We start from the raw sequence: 16,453 nt of genomic DNA, 5'->3' as shown, positions 1-16,453 counted from the left end.
ATCTGTATGTTATGTTGTCAATCGTTGATTCTTTTGGGTATCCACAATAACAATGAAAATATTAGACGAATCATGTACATTACTTGTAGTTTTACGTCACTTTATACTTCATGCGTAACCTTTCAAATTGGAGTTAGAATTTTAACCTGGAAAGCATGTGCTTAAAGGTGCAAGATGCCTCATTTCAATTCTTTTCCCGGTGGCTCTAGGATCAAAGCATGTAAAAAGGAGAACTAATTTGGAAAATTAAAGTCGGCTATAGTCCCTCTTGTTTACATTAACGCTTACCTGTCACAACTTTTAGTGCTTTCCGACTACGTTTTCATTCAATGATAGACCATATATATATATATATATAGGTTTCCTCAGCCCTCAGCAAGATGCATACTTTGAGAATGACTAAACAAATACCGGAGCCAAATTCTTCCTGGCGGTACATGCCTTTATACAGATGGGAAGATGCAACCGAGAATCCATCTTTTTTTTTGTCTTTTTCCATTTTCCTTTAAGTGGGGTGCTGTTCACAATTTAAGGGGCATAAGCCCCATTTATGCATTTGTATCAAAATGTACAGAAGCTAGATCAGCAAATAACGTGTGTGTAATGGAGTTGGGTGGGTTTCCAACAGTATCCCTGCAATCACCATTAGCAAACATGCTGTCATAAAAGGAGAGAAGAAAAAAGGTGTAGAAGAATAGGAGAAAAAACCAGACTTATTAGCAAAATTCTAGCCTAGAGACTCTCATTTTATGAAATACTACTATATATGCAAGACTATACCCATAAAAGGAAATGCATGATTAAGCCTGTGGCTAAATGAAATCCCGCAAGAATCTGACACAAATGAGAAACTCTCAGTTTTTAAGGTGTGGGATATGTAAAAGTTTCAGTCACCTAATCACCAGCAAACATCTGAAGACAGAGAGTATTCCTGTATCAAGATTTGCACTTGTTTTTATTGCGACAAATAGTTGTCCGGTATACATCGAACATCCACTCTACAAGCATCTAGTCTCTGAGCCGATTGAGCGTGATGGGTAACAAAAGGAGATCAAATGAGTAGAGGACAGAAAACACTTTGCTATAAAACGGCAAAAGTATATAGTCACTTGATTAGATGCCCTTTCATCAGCTCTTCTCATCTGAAGAAAGGCACTCATAGAAGAGGATGTATCCATGATCCGTATTGCTTGAGTACTCCTGAGCAGATCCAAAGAAAGTCTGAACAGCCGACTCATCAATCATCTCCACATTTTCATCATCAAAAAACAACCAGTGGTTGTGGCTTTTTACAAGACTAACATAATGCCCATGGTTGGGCCCACTCCCCACATGAACGACAACAGCAAACAAAGAGTATTCAGAATCGGCGTTTTCCACAGTGTTGCTCAGTTTCAGCTCTAGAGGGAACACTACGCGATAGGACAACTTCTTGTATCGACCAAGTTGTTCCATGTATTTGAAACGCTTCAGATGGATGACTAGAATTTGAGGTGGCTTTTTAATCTTCATCCTCTTTTGAGCCTCTTGCAGGCTAAATTGCAGAATGGAACACATTATTGCGTATTGCATGGATTCTTTTAATGAAAGAAAGCAAGCAGAGAGACCTACCTACTGCACTTGTCACAGAAAAACTTATCCTCCGCATTCAAGGTTTCTGTGGAACTGAAGTTTTTGAGACAGCTAGTGATAGAACTATTCTGTTCAATATCAAGGCTCAAGTCAAAGAATGTCTCATCCCTTGCTGTAACCGTCTCACACCTTAGACACCTTGTCTCATTGGTAAGTATTCCCTGAACAAGAACAAATAACAAACAATGTGCGAGCCATCAGTGCAGAGGAAAAAGGAAAAGTACAAAGATATCTCCCCTTTGAAGGACTAAACGCTGAATTTTTAGATAAACACACACCCCAGTGACTTAAAAATTAAACCTCATATTTTTTCCATCTAGTATCAGCGGACAAATAGAACAAATGGAAATCATGCACAAATGTCCTCAGGGATCACACATGCTCTTCCTATCAACGATGGTATTGAAACTAGGGGAAGCATCAGAGGAACATAAAAGAGCATTACCTGAAAATTCTTGTGTACCCAGGTAACCAGTGGCTCCTTGACACCATTTGACTGAGCATTATTCTGCCCATTAGCAATCCTTTCCTGAGATGGTGGACATTTTGCTGCTTGCGACTCTTTCTCCAGTATATCAACAAGTTCATTGAGCAAGAAGTTCAAAAATTCATGGGCATCCTACAAAAGTACATGATACGTAGAAGGATATCTAATATATAACATTCTCCATATATCATAAGAAACAAAGCCACACAAAGGAAGGAGACGCAATTGTATACATGAAAATAAAAATAATTGAGTGCAGAATGACTAGCTCAATACAGTTCAGCATACTTCAGCTTCCTATCCCAATGTCAGATTATCTCAACCTTATCAAAGTTCATATTATTAGCTTCTGAAACATGTATGGCTTACCATAGACTCAATCTAATTAGCTTGTACAGCATGTATTGCTACCAAAGGTTCTTAAAATCAAGAAAGATCAGGCATATTGATATGAGCTGTGGCTCGATGAGCATAGCATTTTGCCAATGTTTCAATAACCTTTTAAGAAATTCAGGAAAAAACACATTTATGCATAGATAGACAACAACTACGATTTCACTTGTTAATTTTAAACCCTTCCCCCCCCCCCCCCAACCAAAAACAAAAAAAAAGTGAAGACTGGTTGAATACTTGCATATCTTTTTTTTTTTTCTTTTTTTGTTTTTTGAATACTTGCATAACAATGTAATGTAAACACAAAAAAATTAGATCATAAGATATACCTGATGCATGTAGCCACGGAAAAGTTCATTTTGTTTTCTCACTCTCTGAACAAAACGCTTTGGTGCAATGACCCCTGTTTTCTTCTTTTGTGAACTTATCTGGGGGTAAAAGTTCAGATATTCATTAGAGCCTAAAACCTAAAGTTGCAATTTCTACTCGAAATATCAATATTATCACTATGTATTTAAATAAAGCACAACAGAGTTATCTAAAATAAACATCACTTATGGAGTGTTGTGCAATATATTGTAGAACTGACAGATCTCCCAGTTTGACCTCCAATACATCCTTCAATGCATGCATGTCCAATGTGTGGCATCTCCTTATCTAGTTCTCTCTTAATTTAACTGGGCTATTACTTTGCTCGGCAAGCAAAAACTTGGTTGCCTTTTGAAGTTAGGACGTTATAGAATAGCTTTTCCACTTACACCAACCCTTCAATTAAGTAACAGTAATACAAGAAAGATTCCACCAAGTGTCTAACCAAATCAGATTCAGTTAAAAAAATATCTTCTGATTGTGAAGTTTCCTCTTTGATAAGGAACATTTAGTTGGCAAATTAAATGTTCACCATAAGCAGCAAGACTGACATGACATGTACCTTTCTAGTCAATACTCTGGACTCGAAAGAGTATGCACACAAAACTCCTAAATTATCATCCAAATCATGAAATAGAGCAATTAAATTAGGGATTATGGGCACAGTAATCGACAACCAGTTGAAGTATCAAGAAGCAGAAAAGATGCAATAAAAATTAAATGTGATCTTGGGGAAGGTGTAAGTACTAACAATCAGTTTATCTAGGACTTACTGGGGCCAATCTTCACAAGAGAGTGCTACGAATATTCACAACCAAACAAAGTGTTTTGTACAAGAAAATAGATCCAAAAACGTTCACAAAAAAATCGAACCATGTAGTCTCATGTTCATGAAGCTATACATCTTTGTGTTCAACACAAAGGACATACTTTTACTCCTCGTACATGCAAAGACAGCAGCTTTCTGAAGGAAGTTACTGTTAGCTATTCTTGTACAACACAGACAAATTGCAAAGGATAACTCATCACAGCCATTGAACTTATGATTGTAGGACATAACAAAAGGTCAAATCACAGCAATGTTTGAGGACCGCAATATATATATATATATATATATATATATATATACATATATATCGGAAAGCATAGCAGAAAAGAATGCGTACAAGTATGAGCGGAAACAAACACCAATTTGAAAGTAGATTTAATCAATTTTCAAGCAAATACACCATACCTGCGAGAACAATTCTGCCAAACAAGTCAAGAGATTTTCTTCTGCTTCCCCTAGAGTTTTCCCATTTGCATAATACTCTAAAAGTTGTTCCCTAAATGGTACACAGAAGTATAACGCCTGCATATCCAATCACCAGCAACCCCCCCCCCCCCCCAAAAAAAACCAAAAAAAAGCAGAAAAATAAACACCATTAATGATTAAAAAAAAATCAATCCAAATATAAAATCTTGATACGCCACTGGAAAGTCAAGAAAAACCAAGCCCATCATCGCAAATGAATCAAAGTTCAAACCAAAAATAGAAACTTTGACCAACAACAAGAACGAAATAAGTGCTCAAAACTCGAAGAAACCAAAATTCCAGAGAAAGAAAAAAGACAGAATTTTTATGTAAGAAATAAAAACCTGCAAGACACTGTTGCAATAGCAAGTATTCCCAAAATTTTCAAGGCCAAAATAGCGTTCTCCTTCAGGAAACTGGTCTCCGAGGGCCTTCTCGAGCTTGGAACCCGTGGCACCCATTACTTGGAGACCATCTACAAGATACCAAAACTCCTCTATTATTTTTCTTTTTTACTCTTCAATTCAAAATCAAATTCCGTCTCCCTTTATTTAATTGATGGGTTTTAGGGGGTTTTAACTCTAGCTGTTGATAGTATCAAGTGAGATTAGGAGGAGAGAGTCCCAATGGTCTGAGAAGACTGGAAAGAGTGAAAGACGCAACAAAGGATTTTCCGTAGGGCTGTTGAGCTAGAGCTACGCTTACAAGGTTAATTTTGTTGACTTTAGCTTTGCATCTTTGGCATACAGGCACGCAGGCATCAGGTTTGGCACTTGACCCTTTTAGTTGTTTTTTGTTCTTTCAGGAAAAATAAGTTGAGTCCCTATTTGTGAAAGGTGGTTTAGTCCTGTTATTCTTGTATTGTGATGCATGAATTGTTTCTACTTTCAAAACAAAAAATGTTACGAATCATTGTACATGCCGGAGAGCAAGAACTGCTAAAGTGGTAAAGTAATCCTTTGACTTTTTTTTTTGGTTTTTTTTTTTTGTTTTTTTTTTGGTTTTTTTGGGGGGGGGAGGGGGGGGGGGTTTCAACAATTGTTTTTTGTTGGGTTTCAACAATTTAACCTTGATACGTGCAATCTACAGCACGTATTCTGCTTTACTAAGAAAGAAAGAAAGAAAGAAAGAATTGTTTATCTTGTTTTGACTGCTGGATGCTAATTGTTGGCCTTCAGAGGCGGGGCTTGCCCATTTCCAGATCCAAAGAAGGTCTCTTTTCTCCTTTCTTCCTAGCTCCTAAGGTCGGCCCTTGCCCTCTTTTGACTTCGTTCCCAGTACTCTTCAAATAGAGCCTTGCACCGATTGACTTCAGGTTCAAGCACAGAACCTATTCAAGGGGCCGAACGGTTACCAAGAAAACGTTCGGGCTGTTTTATGCAACATGCACATGGCGTAATTCTATCTGTACACAACCTAAATCACTTTCAATAACGTGTAACTATAGAACAAAAATTTTGTGAATCTCACACATGATATAAAAAATAAGGTACAAGATGAAATCTAAATCATAGTACTTTTTTTTTTTTTTTTTATCAAATCTTGGCCATGAACTGCTAAGAACGTTGTAGGAAAAGGAGAAGGAACACGGTAGTGTGCAACTTCATCAATGCCATTTACCCTTATTTGGAAAATGTATTCTACGTAAAACATTCTTTTTTGTAGTATTAGTCACAAAACATTACCAGTATTATGCAGAGACATTTTGTGGCATCTTTGCTATATGAGAGCAATGCTGCAGATTTGTTGGAGTCTAAGGCTCCGTTTGATAAAACTGAATCTGAATTCTGAATTCTGAATGCTGAATACTGAAACAATTAATTTGCTGAATATTAAGCACTGAAAAAAGATATATGAATATCTGAATCTTAATGTTGAACATATTTATACTGTTTGATAAACATTTATAACTTAATGCTTAATAAGCTAAATTGTACAATTTTGCCCTTCTATCTTTTAATCCAAAAAGGAAATGGAACCTATGATTTAATTAGCTTAAAATTGTTAGGTATGAAAATGACAATATTTATTTTTAAATCAAAGTAATATAAAAGAATAAATATATTATGAAAAAGTCCAAATATCGGTGCAAATATTTTTTTAAATCAGAATTTGATAAGAAAAGTCCAAATATAAGCAAAAGGAAGCTGCAATAAACAAGTTTTAAATTCATACCAAATTATTTAGAAATTTAATTACTTCAATGGAAAAATGTTGAAGCAAAACAACAAATAATCAATGTCACTTACCTTGGAAATAATGAATTTGAGATCGGTGAGTACGGTAGCAATAAAAAAATTTGGGAGGAAAAAAATGACAAAATTATGAAAGAGTAGAAAGATGGAAAAAAAATAAGGAGTAGACAGATGTGAGGAGCATGGAGAAATTGTAAAAAAGTCATTAAATAGGGAAAAAATAGAAGTAGAAAGCCATTAGACAGAGAATGGCATGTTGTTTAATTAGATAAGGATTTTGGATAGAAAATATTAGGTTGTTTAATTAGATAAGGATTTTGAATGTAATTAACAAACAAGGATAGATTTGGTAGATAAAATAAAGTAATTGAAGTAAATCTCTTGATTCTTATCAAATTAAGCATTCAGTTACGATTCTTGTGCTGAAAAAAATACATACAAATTCAGCACCACTTAATAAGTTCAGCAGAAAAATTTTTATTTATCAAACACCCAAAACATCTGAATGTCTGAATGAATTCAGTTTCAGCACTTTTTTATGTTATCAAACAGACACTAAAGCTAAATATACTAATCTACCGTTCTGTAGTTGTACTATAATTGCTCATGTAGTAGTACTACAACTGCCTGTTTAAGGCGTGTAAAAAAAAAAAAATAATAATAAATTGACTGCCTGTTTAAGGCGTAAAAAAAAAAAAAAAAGATTGCCAGTTTAAGCCAACTTTGCTGAATCATAAAAATAATCATTTTGAGAAATCACATTTGACAAAAACTAAGGGTCGATTCAGCGCACTGAATTGCGTTTTGTCTCCAGATGCTCTGGAACATATAGTTCCCACTTTATTGTATTACCTCAGCTTTCGTGTGATTATGTGTTGTTTTGTCTTTGTGATTTAGAACTGCGCCACTACACTCTGGTCTGGAATCTAGCGGTTTATTTGTTAAATATATACTGTATCAAATATTTCTTTTGCTTAACCCCACATTGGCATCTCGCATCAAAGAACCGAAAGTTCTCCTTAGAAACTCAAAACACTCAGTACATCATAGAAATCCAAGATTTCAGAATGCAAAATTGGCTTAATACAAATCGCAAGAAATTAAAACTGATGGTTCATGTTTGCTGGACCATAAAGCATTGAAGAGAGAGCATGATTAGTTTTAACTAAATCATGCATGACAATAGAGATGCGAAATTAATGTCATAGGAAAATAAGTAAACAAGAAGCATAATGAATCGAGAGTCAGACGTGAAATTGGCTAGCACAATAGTCCCTAACTCTCTTAATGAACTTGGGGTCACTGAAGCCCGCGAACGCTTCGGAAAAGCAATCATCTGAAAGCTCGGAGATGGCGTCGCAACAATTTTGCCCGACTGAAGAACCATCTTTCTCGAAAAAGAAAGTTATGAGATCTCTTATGCAACCATCCACGTATGTCAATGCATCCTGGCAGTCAGCGGGATCCTGGGAAGCTCTGGGAGTCGGTGGTGGTTGTCTTGGAGGACGAGAAGGTGGTAGTGATTTTGGAGGAGGTGCGAGTGGCGGTTGTGGATGCCTTGGAGGAGGAGGAGCTGGGGTTTGCGGTGGCGAGGATCGAGGAGGTGTTGGTGATGGCGGCTGCCACCAAGGAGACCAGGGCCAAGGCCAGCCCCATGCATGGGTAGCACTAGGCATGCAAACCAACATTAGGGCAACAAATTTAACTCTGTCACCCTCCATTTTGATGGTCACTGGTGAGTTTGTTAACGCAAAAAATAGAATAAAATAAGTTCAATCTAGCTTCTTATGCATAGGTGCTTTCGGATGAACAAAGTGAAATTCTCAAGTGTCCAAGACTCCTGGTTAATCAAGAAGTCTTTTCCTATTCTATTCATAATAGCGACTACTTTCTGTCGTTCCTATTTATTTTCTACCGCTGCTGCGGCGAGGCTCCTTCCTATCCATGCAGGAGCCAATCATGTTCGAGATTCATAGAACCATACGTATATTAATCCTAGTACATCTGCCATACCTCTTCCTCCAGCTTCCAAGTTTACTTCCATCTGCATCCTTCTACTGTTAACGAAAATTTAGTGCCCTCTTCAAATTATATCTTTCTTCCCACAATATTTTCAAAGCAAATGGGGCTTGACCTACACAAATACGCATCCCGTAGAGCATGTGGCCAGAACCTGGATAGAACCATGCATTAACTGTCCCTTTCCCCCTCCTCTTTTTTGTCTCTGGGTAAAAAATGAGAAACAGAGAATCTAAAGACCAAAGCAAGCAGCCAATGGCCTCCATCAATGCTGAATAGAAATGTTAAAAAAAAAGGTGCAAAAGACCTTAATTTAAAACGCTAGTATCAGAAAAGCTTTTAGGAGTGACTCTTCAATTTGTGAAAAGATTAAAGAAAGGGATCCAACAAGGAGGAGTATGACTACGCTGGCAATTAGACTCTCCAACCAGAATAAAAGTGCGAGGTGGATTCGGCCTCAATTGATTTTGCTGAGTTGCAATGTATGTGGGAAAGTACAGATGAAAAGTTCCGCAGATGTGCTGTGTTGAAGGGCAGATAATCAAAAGCTTTGCAGTCATTTCAAATTATTCACTCTATATACGTTCTCTCTTATTGCAGATTCCAGGTTATCAGAAAATCAAAGGGCTTTAGCGGATAGATTGATACTGATCCGATACACGTCTTGGAGGTAACTTCCGTAGGATAAAAAGCACTATTGCAGATGGCACAATTTCCACCATCTGAAAAAAAACCCATAGGCAACATATAATCAGCAGGGGCCATTGAGTGCTCTAGTGGGCGTATCCAGCTGCTGCTTTGGATACTCCATTTCTAGTAGCTATTGACAAACTCGTAAACAGAACCAAGTGTAAGCGCATTTTTAATTACTTGACTGAGAGGTTACAGATGCTATATTACACGAATCATATGACAGAAATATGCAAATTGTACCATGTAATAGAAAAGGTTGAGGACCGGATGGTCCAGGACATCAACATCAACATCCTCGTCAAAGGCAGAAAGAGCATCCTGTAATATTTCAGTGAAGATGTTGTACACTAACATGGTAATAGAAGTTTGGATATGGCTATGTTTTATAGTCTAATAGATCATGCAACTTACCATAACGCATCTTATCAAGAAACAAGCGCAGCAAATGCATGTCACGTATCCAACCTGCCAAGAAGAATCGTCAAGCATCAACATTCACTTCACCCTGGTAGAGAGGCAATGCATTGGTAACTAACTACTGCTTCACCATAGCATATAACTCAAGACTGCAATCACTAAAATAAGTTAAGATGCAGAACAAGACCACAAACCTTGCAAGTCTAAATAAAATAGTCTCATTCATTTTGCCGTATTTGAAGTTTATCCATAAAAGAGACGCTATAAAGAAGGGTCACTATTATTTCTCTCCTACTTCCACAATTTACACCAATATCCCCACAGATCATCAAGCCACAATCTTCCCAAAGCATATGAAGATTCGACATGCATCTTTACAGCCAGTTTAATCTTTCAAACGACAAACACGGACTACCAAAACATAATACACTTTTGGGGTCCAAAACCCAAAATCCTTTTCAACTATAAACATTATTTCATCCTGATTCATGGCTTTGGACCTGCTGGTTTATGCCAATAGCCCCCATGTTACTTCACTTGTGAATTCACTTCTCATTTTGTATGTTTTGCAATCATTAAGTCCAAAGAACGGCCCCAAGTTTTCCAAACTATTCGTGTAAACATAGGTGTCAATAATTACTGAATTATTAGGATCAGTTAAGGTGGATCTGTTGCGTACCAAATGGGTGCCGAGTGTTGTGTGAATTGAAAAAGAAGATGGAAAAGAAAAGCAAGCAGGGGAAAAGTTGATATCTTGGAGGTTGACTCTAAACTCTAAAGTGGATTCTCAAGAAACGGGCTTCTATATTAAGAGAAACCAAATAAAACTATCAATATTTATTTAATTTGGAATAAATGTAGCAACATTATGTAAATAGCCGCTATAAAGAGACAAAATTGCAAGCTAAAACCTCCTGCAGTTTCTTTTGACGGCCTCGAGATTGTATGGGAAAGCGTCTCAGCATGATGAATAACCTAAACAGGAAAAGCTAAGCAAGCTAAAAATCTTGGGGGTACTCCCATAGATAACTAAATGAGGCTGAAGACAATATTTTACAGTCAAGCAAGCAATTACCTTCCGCCATATATCAAAAATCCCAGAGCAGCAGAAAAAGAGAGAACTGTAAAAAGTCAAATGTTACATCCTAAAAAATGCATCAGCAAACAAATAATCCAGCAATCAACAAAATAAAATATGTACTCACCTGGAAAAAAGAAAATATATACTCACCTGAAAAAAAGAGCCGAGCAACTTGAACTGCAGTTGTCGTCTGGCTGACTCTTGCATAGATCCAGATGCACACCTACAAAGCACCAGAGCATTTCTACAATTGATTAGAACAGTCAAAAGTCAGGAAAAAAAAAGCATGAATTAAGGCAGTGGTAACATCAAAACTTGATGTTGTTACCTGGAGAAGGTAGATAAGACCATTAATTATATAGTATGTGGGTCGAAACTTATCAACGGGAAGACTTCTTGCCTGAAGCAAATTAATAAAGAAGTACAGCCAGTAACTTGCTTGAGTAGGTTCACAACCATGTAAAGAATCTGTTGCAAAAGTACCTGATAGTATATTTCAGCCCAGAACAGAACAAGTAATGTATATGTTGAGAAAAACAGCAGACCTGGAAGTTCCAAAAGTATCAATTCAAGTGCCTGTTCATCACATTTTCTTTGAGTAAGAATTTCAAAAGATTTCAAGAGCCACAGTTTTTCACTTGTGGTTCATACTTGCTAAAGTAGACGAACAAGCATTAGAAGTGTAGGACAGAATGAAACTCAGAGACCGGATGCAACGAATGTCCATTATAAGAATGAAACATTTGAATCATTAACAGTCCTACGCCAGAAAAGGTTTGTTTCCTTTCAGGTAAAGACTTAAGCTTGATTATCTAGGTCCTTGTAAATATTTTCATCTGAAGGGCCCCTGACCATGTTCATATTTTCATCTGAAGGGGCCCTAACCATCAACCAATTTTACAATATACTTGAAAAGCTTATGCCTCAGTGGACAGGACTACAAAACAGAAACGAAACAAACTGAAATTAAGGGCACAACAATTACCTTCGTTCTGATGGTAAACACGTTTCTGTAAAATCCAAACAGGACGGCTCTCACTGCCAAAAGTTCAATAAAGTTTAAGGAGTCAGACAAATTTAACAAGAAGCGATTCCAGGTAGAAAGAAAAAGCAAAACTTACATCCTGTCACAATAAAATTCATCAGGTGAAAAACCTTTTGTGTTGTCCAACCATATTCAGGTACTCTTAACTGAATGCGAATAAGTTGCACCTGGAAACAAATTAAGAATGAAATGGCAATCGAGTAACAACTAAATCTGAAAACAGAGAAACTTTCAAACTTCAGAAGATGGAAAATGCAGATTCGAGAGCAACTCATTCATCACTTGACTAGGAGATCAACCGAGCAACAATTCAGCCTAATTCTAGACCCACAGAACAAAATGAGGGAGTCGTTGAATATCATCTCCCAGACCAAATACATGTTTTGAGTCCAAAATTTGTTTCTTTTCAACTTTCAGGAATCATCCGCTTCCTGGTTTAGACAACAGTGAAAAAAAATCTGAATTCCACAGGCTCAAATAAGTGTCTCGAAAAACAGAAAAATCCAACCAAACATAAAATCAGAAGAGGGGAAAACAGAGGGGCAACATAAACTGCTACACATTCAACAACGGAAGAAAGGAAGCAAAAAATTATCTCGGACCCCCCGAGTGCCTGCCATATTCAAGAAATGCAATTGAAACCATAGACTTATGTTTAAATTGTTATTAGAAAGAATGTTATTATCAGTCTTACCAGTGCAACCAAGGAAACCAATGCATAAGACGCAGAAAGAGTGTAATATACTCCCCGCTGCCATTTTTCCGACTCTTGAATTTCATTCCACCAATCAAAAAGGTCAATTAGTTCTCCTCCTCCTCCTCCGCTATAATAATCCTTTGCCTCTCCAGACACAAAGCTGTTGGATTTCAGCATTGATGGAATCTATCAAACGAAGAGATAAACGCACATCAATTTGCAGTAATTCGCGCAAAGATTCTGATGAAAAAAAGAACGAACTTGACAGGTAGTAGTAGTATAGTATTCATTAATATTCAGTCCGAGAAAACAAGGAAAAGACAAGTGGAGGTCAAACGTGGTGTACACGTGGGGAGCGAAGGTGTAACACGGGTGATGGCAAAGCCTCTGTTGACCTAGAGTGGTGGCCCCACTTATTACGCCGATTTCGCAATGGTCTTAGGTAAAAGTGTCAGGTGGCGTTTGGTTCGCACATCGGAATCGGATTCGGATTCGGAATCGGATATCTTGGGTTTGGAATGAGGTCATTCATTCCAATATATTTGTTTGGTTCAAGTACCTGGAATGTGTATCATTACTATAGTTGATGTTTGGTTCGTCGACTCTTTCGGAATGGAATATAATAAATATATTATAAACCACATCGTAAATGATAATTATTGGCTCTTTGTAAATGAGATATAAGAAATTTTCACTAATTAAATATATTAGTATAAATGTATTAGTAAATATATTAGTATAAATGTATTAGTAAATTTAGATAATAATATTATCATTATAAGTTTGTAACTAATTCAATTAAATATTATATATATAATTAATATAAATATATAAATATATAATTATATAATATATACAAATATTAATTATACAAATATTTTATATAAATATAATATATATTACATATTAAATATAGTTATTATTATATATTATTATATTTAAAATAATAATTATTATAATTATATAACTTATTAATATTACATACATGTATATATTATAATTATATGCACATATAATATACATTTATAAATATACATATATATTATAAATATAATATTATATAATATTAATAAATTTATAATATATATTATATAAGTATAATTATATTTAACTAAATAATTATAATATATAATTATATAATACAATAACATCATTATTATAAGTTTGTAACTAATTAAATTAAATATTATATATATAATTAATTATAATTATACAAACGCTATAAAATAAATACATAATTATAATTATATAATATATAAATATTAATTGTACTCATATTTTATATAAGTATAATGCATATTAATATTAGATATAGTAATTATTATATATTATTGTATTTAAAATAATAAATATAAATATAAATATAAATATATAATTTATTAATATTATATACATGTGTATATTATAATCATATGCACATATAATATGCATTTATAAATATACATATATATTATAAATATATTATTACATAATATTAATAAATTTATATTATATATTATATAAATATAATTATATTTAACTAAATAATTATAATATATATTTATATAATGTACTAATATTATAATTATAATATATAATATATATGTATATATTATAATATATAATAAATATAATAAATATAAATATTAATTATATCATTGTATAATTATAATATGTAATTGGATTTGTTTCTTGGAATCAAACTTGGGAATCGGACAAAACCCACCAAAATACTTGGGAATGGAGAAACACCAAATTTTTAGAAATCATTCCAAGATTTCAATTCCCATTCCAGTGAACCAAACACCATTTATGGGGTTCATTCCATTCCCCGAATCCGATACCCTCTTACCAAACGCCCCCTTAGTAAAACTGTATAAACTCCCTCCCCAGTCCCCGGGGGCCACTTTCCTTTCCTGCCTATGTATTTAGGATCGGACCGAGTATCGACTCGATCGAATTCAAGGGTCAGAGATTAATGAATTCAATCGGAATTGAATTATCATAAATAAAAATTATTTAAAAATTAAAATATCGTATGTAAAATATCTAAAAGTATGTTAATAATAATAAAGGTATATTCATATATATTTGATATTTTAAATATATTTAACAAGAAAATATAAAGAAATTAGAATGATCAAGTAGCAATTTATATTATTCAATAAACATTAACAAGTTTAGAATTGAAAATTATGGACTTGATTGAAAAATAACACCAAACTTTTAGATCAATATTTATAATGTAAGCAATATTTGAGGTATATTAATAATTTTTTACAACCTAGGGGTTAAAACATAATATTGAAAATGCTTTGAACTTTTTAAAAAAAAAAGCTTTAACACCACGGTTCTTCCGATTTTTTTCCGATCAAACCCGAATTTTAACTTGATTTAATCGAAGTTTTGGTCGATTTTCGGTTCGACCGATCGGACCGGTCGATCCGATCCGAATTTAAAAACGCCTTGTTTGGATTGCATTTTCTAAGATTTTTTTGTAGAAAAATTACTGCAGCGATTTGATATATATGAGTAAACAAGATAATAGAAAAATGTAATTACGGAAACAACGTAATTTTCTGGCCAAATGGGGTAGTTTCCTGCTCGCCGCCCGAGAGGCGAGAGGTCCAGCTCCAGCCTCAGACTCGGGTGGTTCGGTACAGGCCACAGGGGCAGGGTACATTATTACATTGAAATGCGGCAGTAAGCGCACGAGGACTGCTGAAATGCGACAAATCGCAAATAGCTCATCCTCCCGCCCCGTTTCTTGATTTCACTGCCTGTCTCGCCCAGGCCTCCCTTCTGCAATTTTTTTTTTTTTTTTTGAAACACTCCCTTCTGCAACTTAGACAATGGTAATAAAAATCACTCCCTTCTGCATCTTGCCTTGCTAATTTGGTCAAGAAATCAATCGACCCTAGCCAATTCACCTTAGGTGAGTGCGGTTACCAAGTGAAACTTGAAGTTTAAACCTGACTGCTGCTGCAGTGAAATTCAAAGATGTGTAATGGTATACCCCTTTATCTAGAGACGAAACTATTCACTCTTAAACTCCTTTTGATCCAGTTTGGCCCTTTCTTAGATATGAATTAGAATAGAAGTAAGAATAGTATAGTAGTTATCGATTGACAGAAAAAAAAATCCCCTGATCCTAGTTCGGACAGTGAATTGCTCGATCTTCGCTCAAGTTAAGGTTAGATGCCTGAGTTTGGGAATAGCCCGATTCAGCTTTGACTCCAGAAGACGACATTGACAGATACAATGAGGTATTCATAAAGATTACATGGAGTATCATTTTACATGTCAGTGTCCATAAAAAACAACGTGACATTCGCATCCAATTTGCATCACAAACTAATCCCCAATGAAACATTACCAGTGCCAACCCCATCAGCTGCTTCTCTAGCGGAATCCTAAACTTTCATTTCTTGCAATGTCTTTTCCTTTTCTTTTATTATTCTTGTTATTAAATAAATAGGCTGCTGAATCAATTCCAAATTGTCGAACAACTTGAGTGAGTATTTTAACAACTCCATCCTCGAATTATAACAGCCATAACCAAACAACTTGATGTTCACTAATCACCTTTGGATTTTTGGCAATGTAGCTTATTTGGTGCTGTACAGTTGACCCTCTTTGCCTCTAATTTTTAATTGCCCACTTGAACTAGAATATATATTAATCTAATCCGTGGTTTGGATGAAAACACCGCAGATACTTTTGACCTTTTTTTTTTTTTCATTTTAAACACAACAACATTAGACTAACATGAAGTACTCGGTCTGTTTTGGCTTTTTGGTCTTCATTTAATAATGGTAAAGCTACTCTGCCACAGGCATTTCAAGGATAGAAAAACATCTCTTCCTAATCAGAAATTCGCTGCTTGTCTCCCAGATGGCTCTGGTACATGAGTTGGTAGGTATGCCTTTGAATTGTATACAGTTCATGAAAACAACAAAACTCAAGTATTTAACTTTTCAAGAGATGTTGGTTTGACTACGTTTGAGATGATTAAATCCGTTTGAGTTATGAAACAAATGAAAAAGCAACTTGTTTTGGATGAGTTGAGCTCCATATCTTTTAGACAAAGCCAGAAGCTCATCGCATGCAAAGTTCCATCATCACAGGGTATGCGAGGGAGGTCTTCACGAC

At 35.2% G+C, this 16,453-nt stretch overlaps 3 protein-coding genes across 3 annotated transcripts; 1 reads left to right on the top strand and 2 right to left on the bottom strand.

Moving 5' to 3' along the window:
• Positions 1-777: 777 nt before the first annotated feature.
• LOC113763755 (ubiquitin carboxyl-terminal hydrolase 3-like) lies at positions 778-4,944 on the bottom strand. Its single transcript, XM_027307672.1, has 6 exons — positions 4,520-4,944; positions 4,116-4,232; positions 2,842-2,940; positions 2,078-2,251; positions 1,612-1,793; positions 778-1,534 (listed from the first exon to the last, which is right to left on the bottom strand). The coding sequence occupies exons 1-6, from the start codon at positions 4,634-4,636 to the stop codon at positions 1,129-1,131; spliced, it is 1,095 nt and encodes a 364-aa protein (XP_027163473.1). The 5' UTR covers positions 4,637-4,944; the 3' UTR covers positions 778-1,128.
• A 2,776-nt stretch (positions 4,945-7,720) lies between these two features.
• LOC113759267 (loricrin-like) lies at positions 7,721-8,930 on the top strand. The gene is made up of 2 exons (XM_027301833.1): positions 7,721-8,105; positions 8,890-8,930. Exons 1-2 carry the CDS (start codon positions 7,721-7,723, stop codon positions 8,928-8,930), a joined length of 426 nt encoding a protein of 141 aa, XP_027157634.1.
• On the bottom strand, positions 8,810-15,551 carry LOC113759266 (tobamovirus multiplication protein 1-like). Its single transcript, XM_027301832.1, has 12 exons — positions 15,504-15,551; positions 12,320-12,508; positions 11,702-11,792; positions 11,566-11,618; positions 11,064-11,156; positions 10,909-10,980; positions 10,731-10,803; positions 10,575-10,620; positions 10,411-10,474; positions 9,494-9,547; positions 9,323-9,400; positions 8,810-9,111 (listed from the first exon to the last, which is right to left on the bottom strand). The coding sequence occupies exons 1-12, from the start codon at positions 15,549-15,551 to the stop codon at positions 9,019-9,021; spliced, it is 954 nt and encodes a 317-aa protein (XP_027157633.1). The 3' UTR covers positions 8,810-9,018.
• Positions 15,552-16,453: the final 902 nt, after the last annotated feature.

Source organism: Coffea eugenioides, chromosome 2 (assembly GCF_003713205.1).
Source record: "Coffea eugenioides isolate CCC68of chromosome 2, Ceug_1.0, whole genome shotgun sequence".
In the NCBI taxonomy this organism is placed as follows: domain Eukaryota; kingdom Viridiplantae; phylum Streptophyta; class Magnoliopsida; order Gentianales; family Rubiaceae; genus Coffea; species Coffea eugenioides.
This window is presented reverse-complemented; position numbering and strand designations above follow the sequence as displayed.

What these genes read in the sequence shown, in the direction of transcription:
- LOC113763755 (XM_027307672.1), bottom strand. Translation starts at nt 4,636, where the DNA reads ATGGGTGCCACGGGTTCCAAGCTCGAGAAGGCCCTCGGAGACCAGTTT. An exon ending in TGGCAGAATTGTTCTCGCAG is followed by an intron (nt 2,941 to 4,115) that starts GTATGGTGTATT and finishes TTTTACCCCCAG; the next exon opens with ATAAGTTCACAAAAGAAGAA. An exon ending in TTCTGTGACAAGTGCAGTAG is followed by an intron (nt 1,535 to 1,611) that starts GTAGGTCTCTCT and finishes TCTGCAATTTAG; the next exon opens with CCTGCAAGAGGCTCAAAAGA.
- LOC113759267 (XM_027301833.1), top strand. Translation starts at nt 7,721, where the DNA reads ATGGCGTCGCAACAATTTTGCCCGACTGAAGAACCATCTTTCTCGAAA. An exon ending in CTCCATTTTGATGGTCACTG is followed by an intron (nt 8,106 to 8,889) that starts GTGAGTTTGTTA and finishes GGGAAAGTACAG; the next exon opens with ATGAAAAGTTCCGCAGATGT.
- LOC113759266 (XM_027301832.1), bottom strand. Translation starts at nt 15,551, where the DNA reads ATGTCGTCTTCTGGAGTCAAAGCTGAATCGGGCTATTCCCAAACTCAG. An exon ending in GAATTTTATTGTGACAGGAT is followed by an intron (nt 11,619 to 11,701) that starts GTAAGTTTTGCT and finishes AACTTTTGGCAG; the next exon opens with TGAGAGCCGTCCTGTTTGGA. An exon ending in TTTTTGATATATGGCGGAAG is followed by an intron (nt 10,475 to 10,574) that starts GTAATTGCTTGC and finishes TTTCCTGTTTAG; the next exon opens with GTTATTCATCATGCTGAGAC.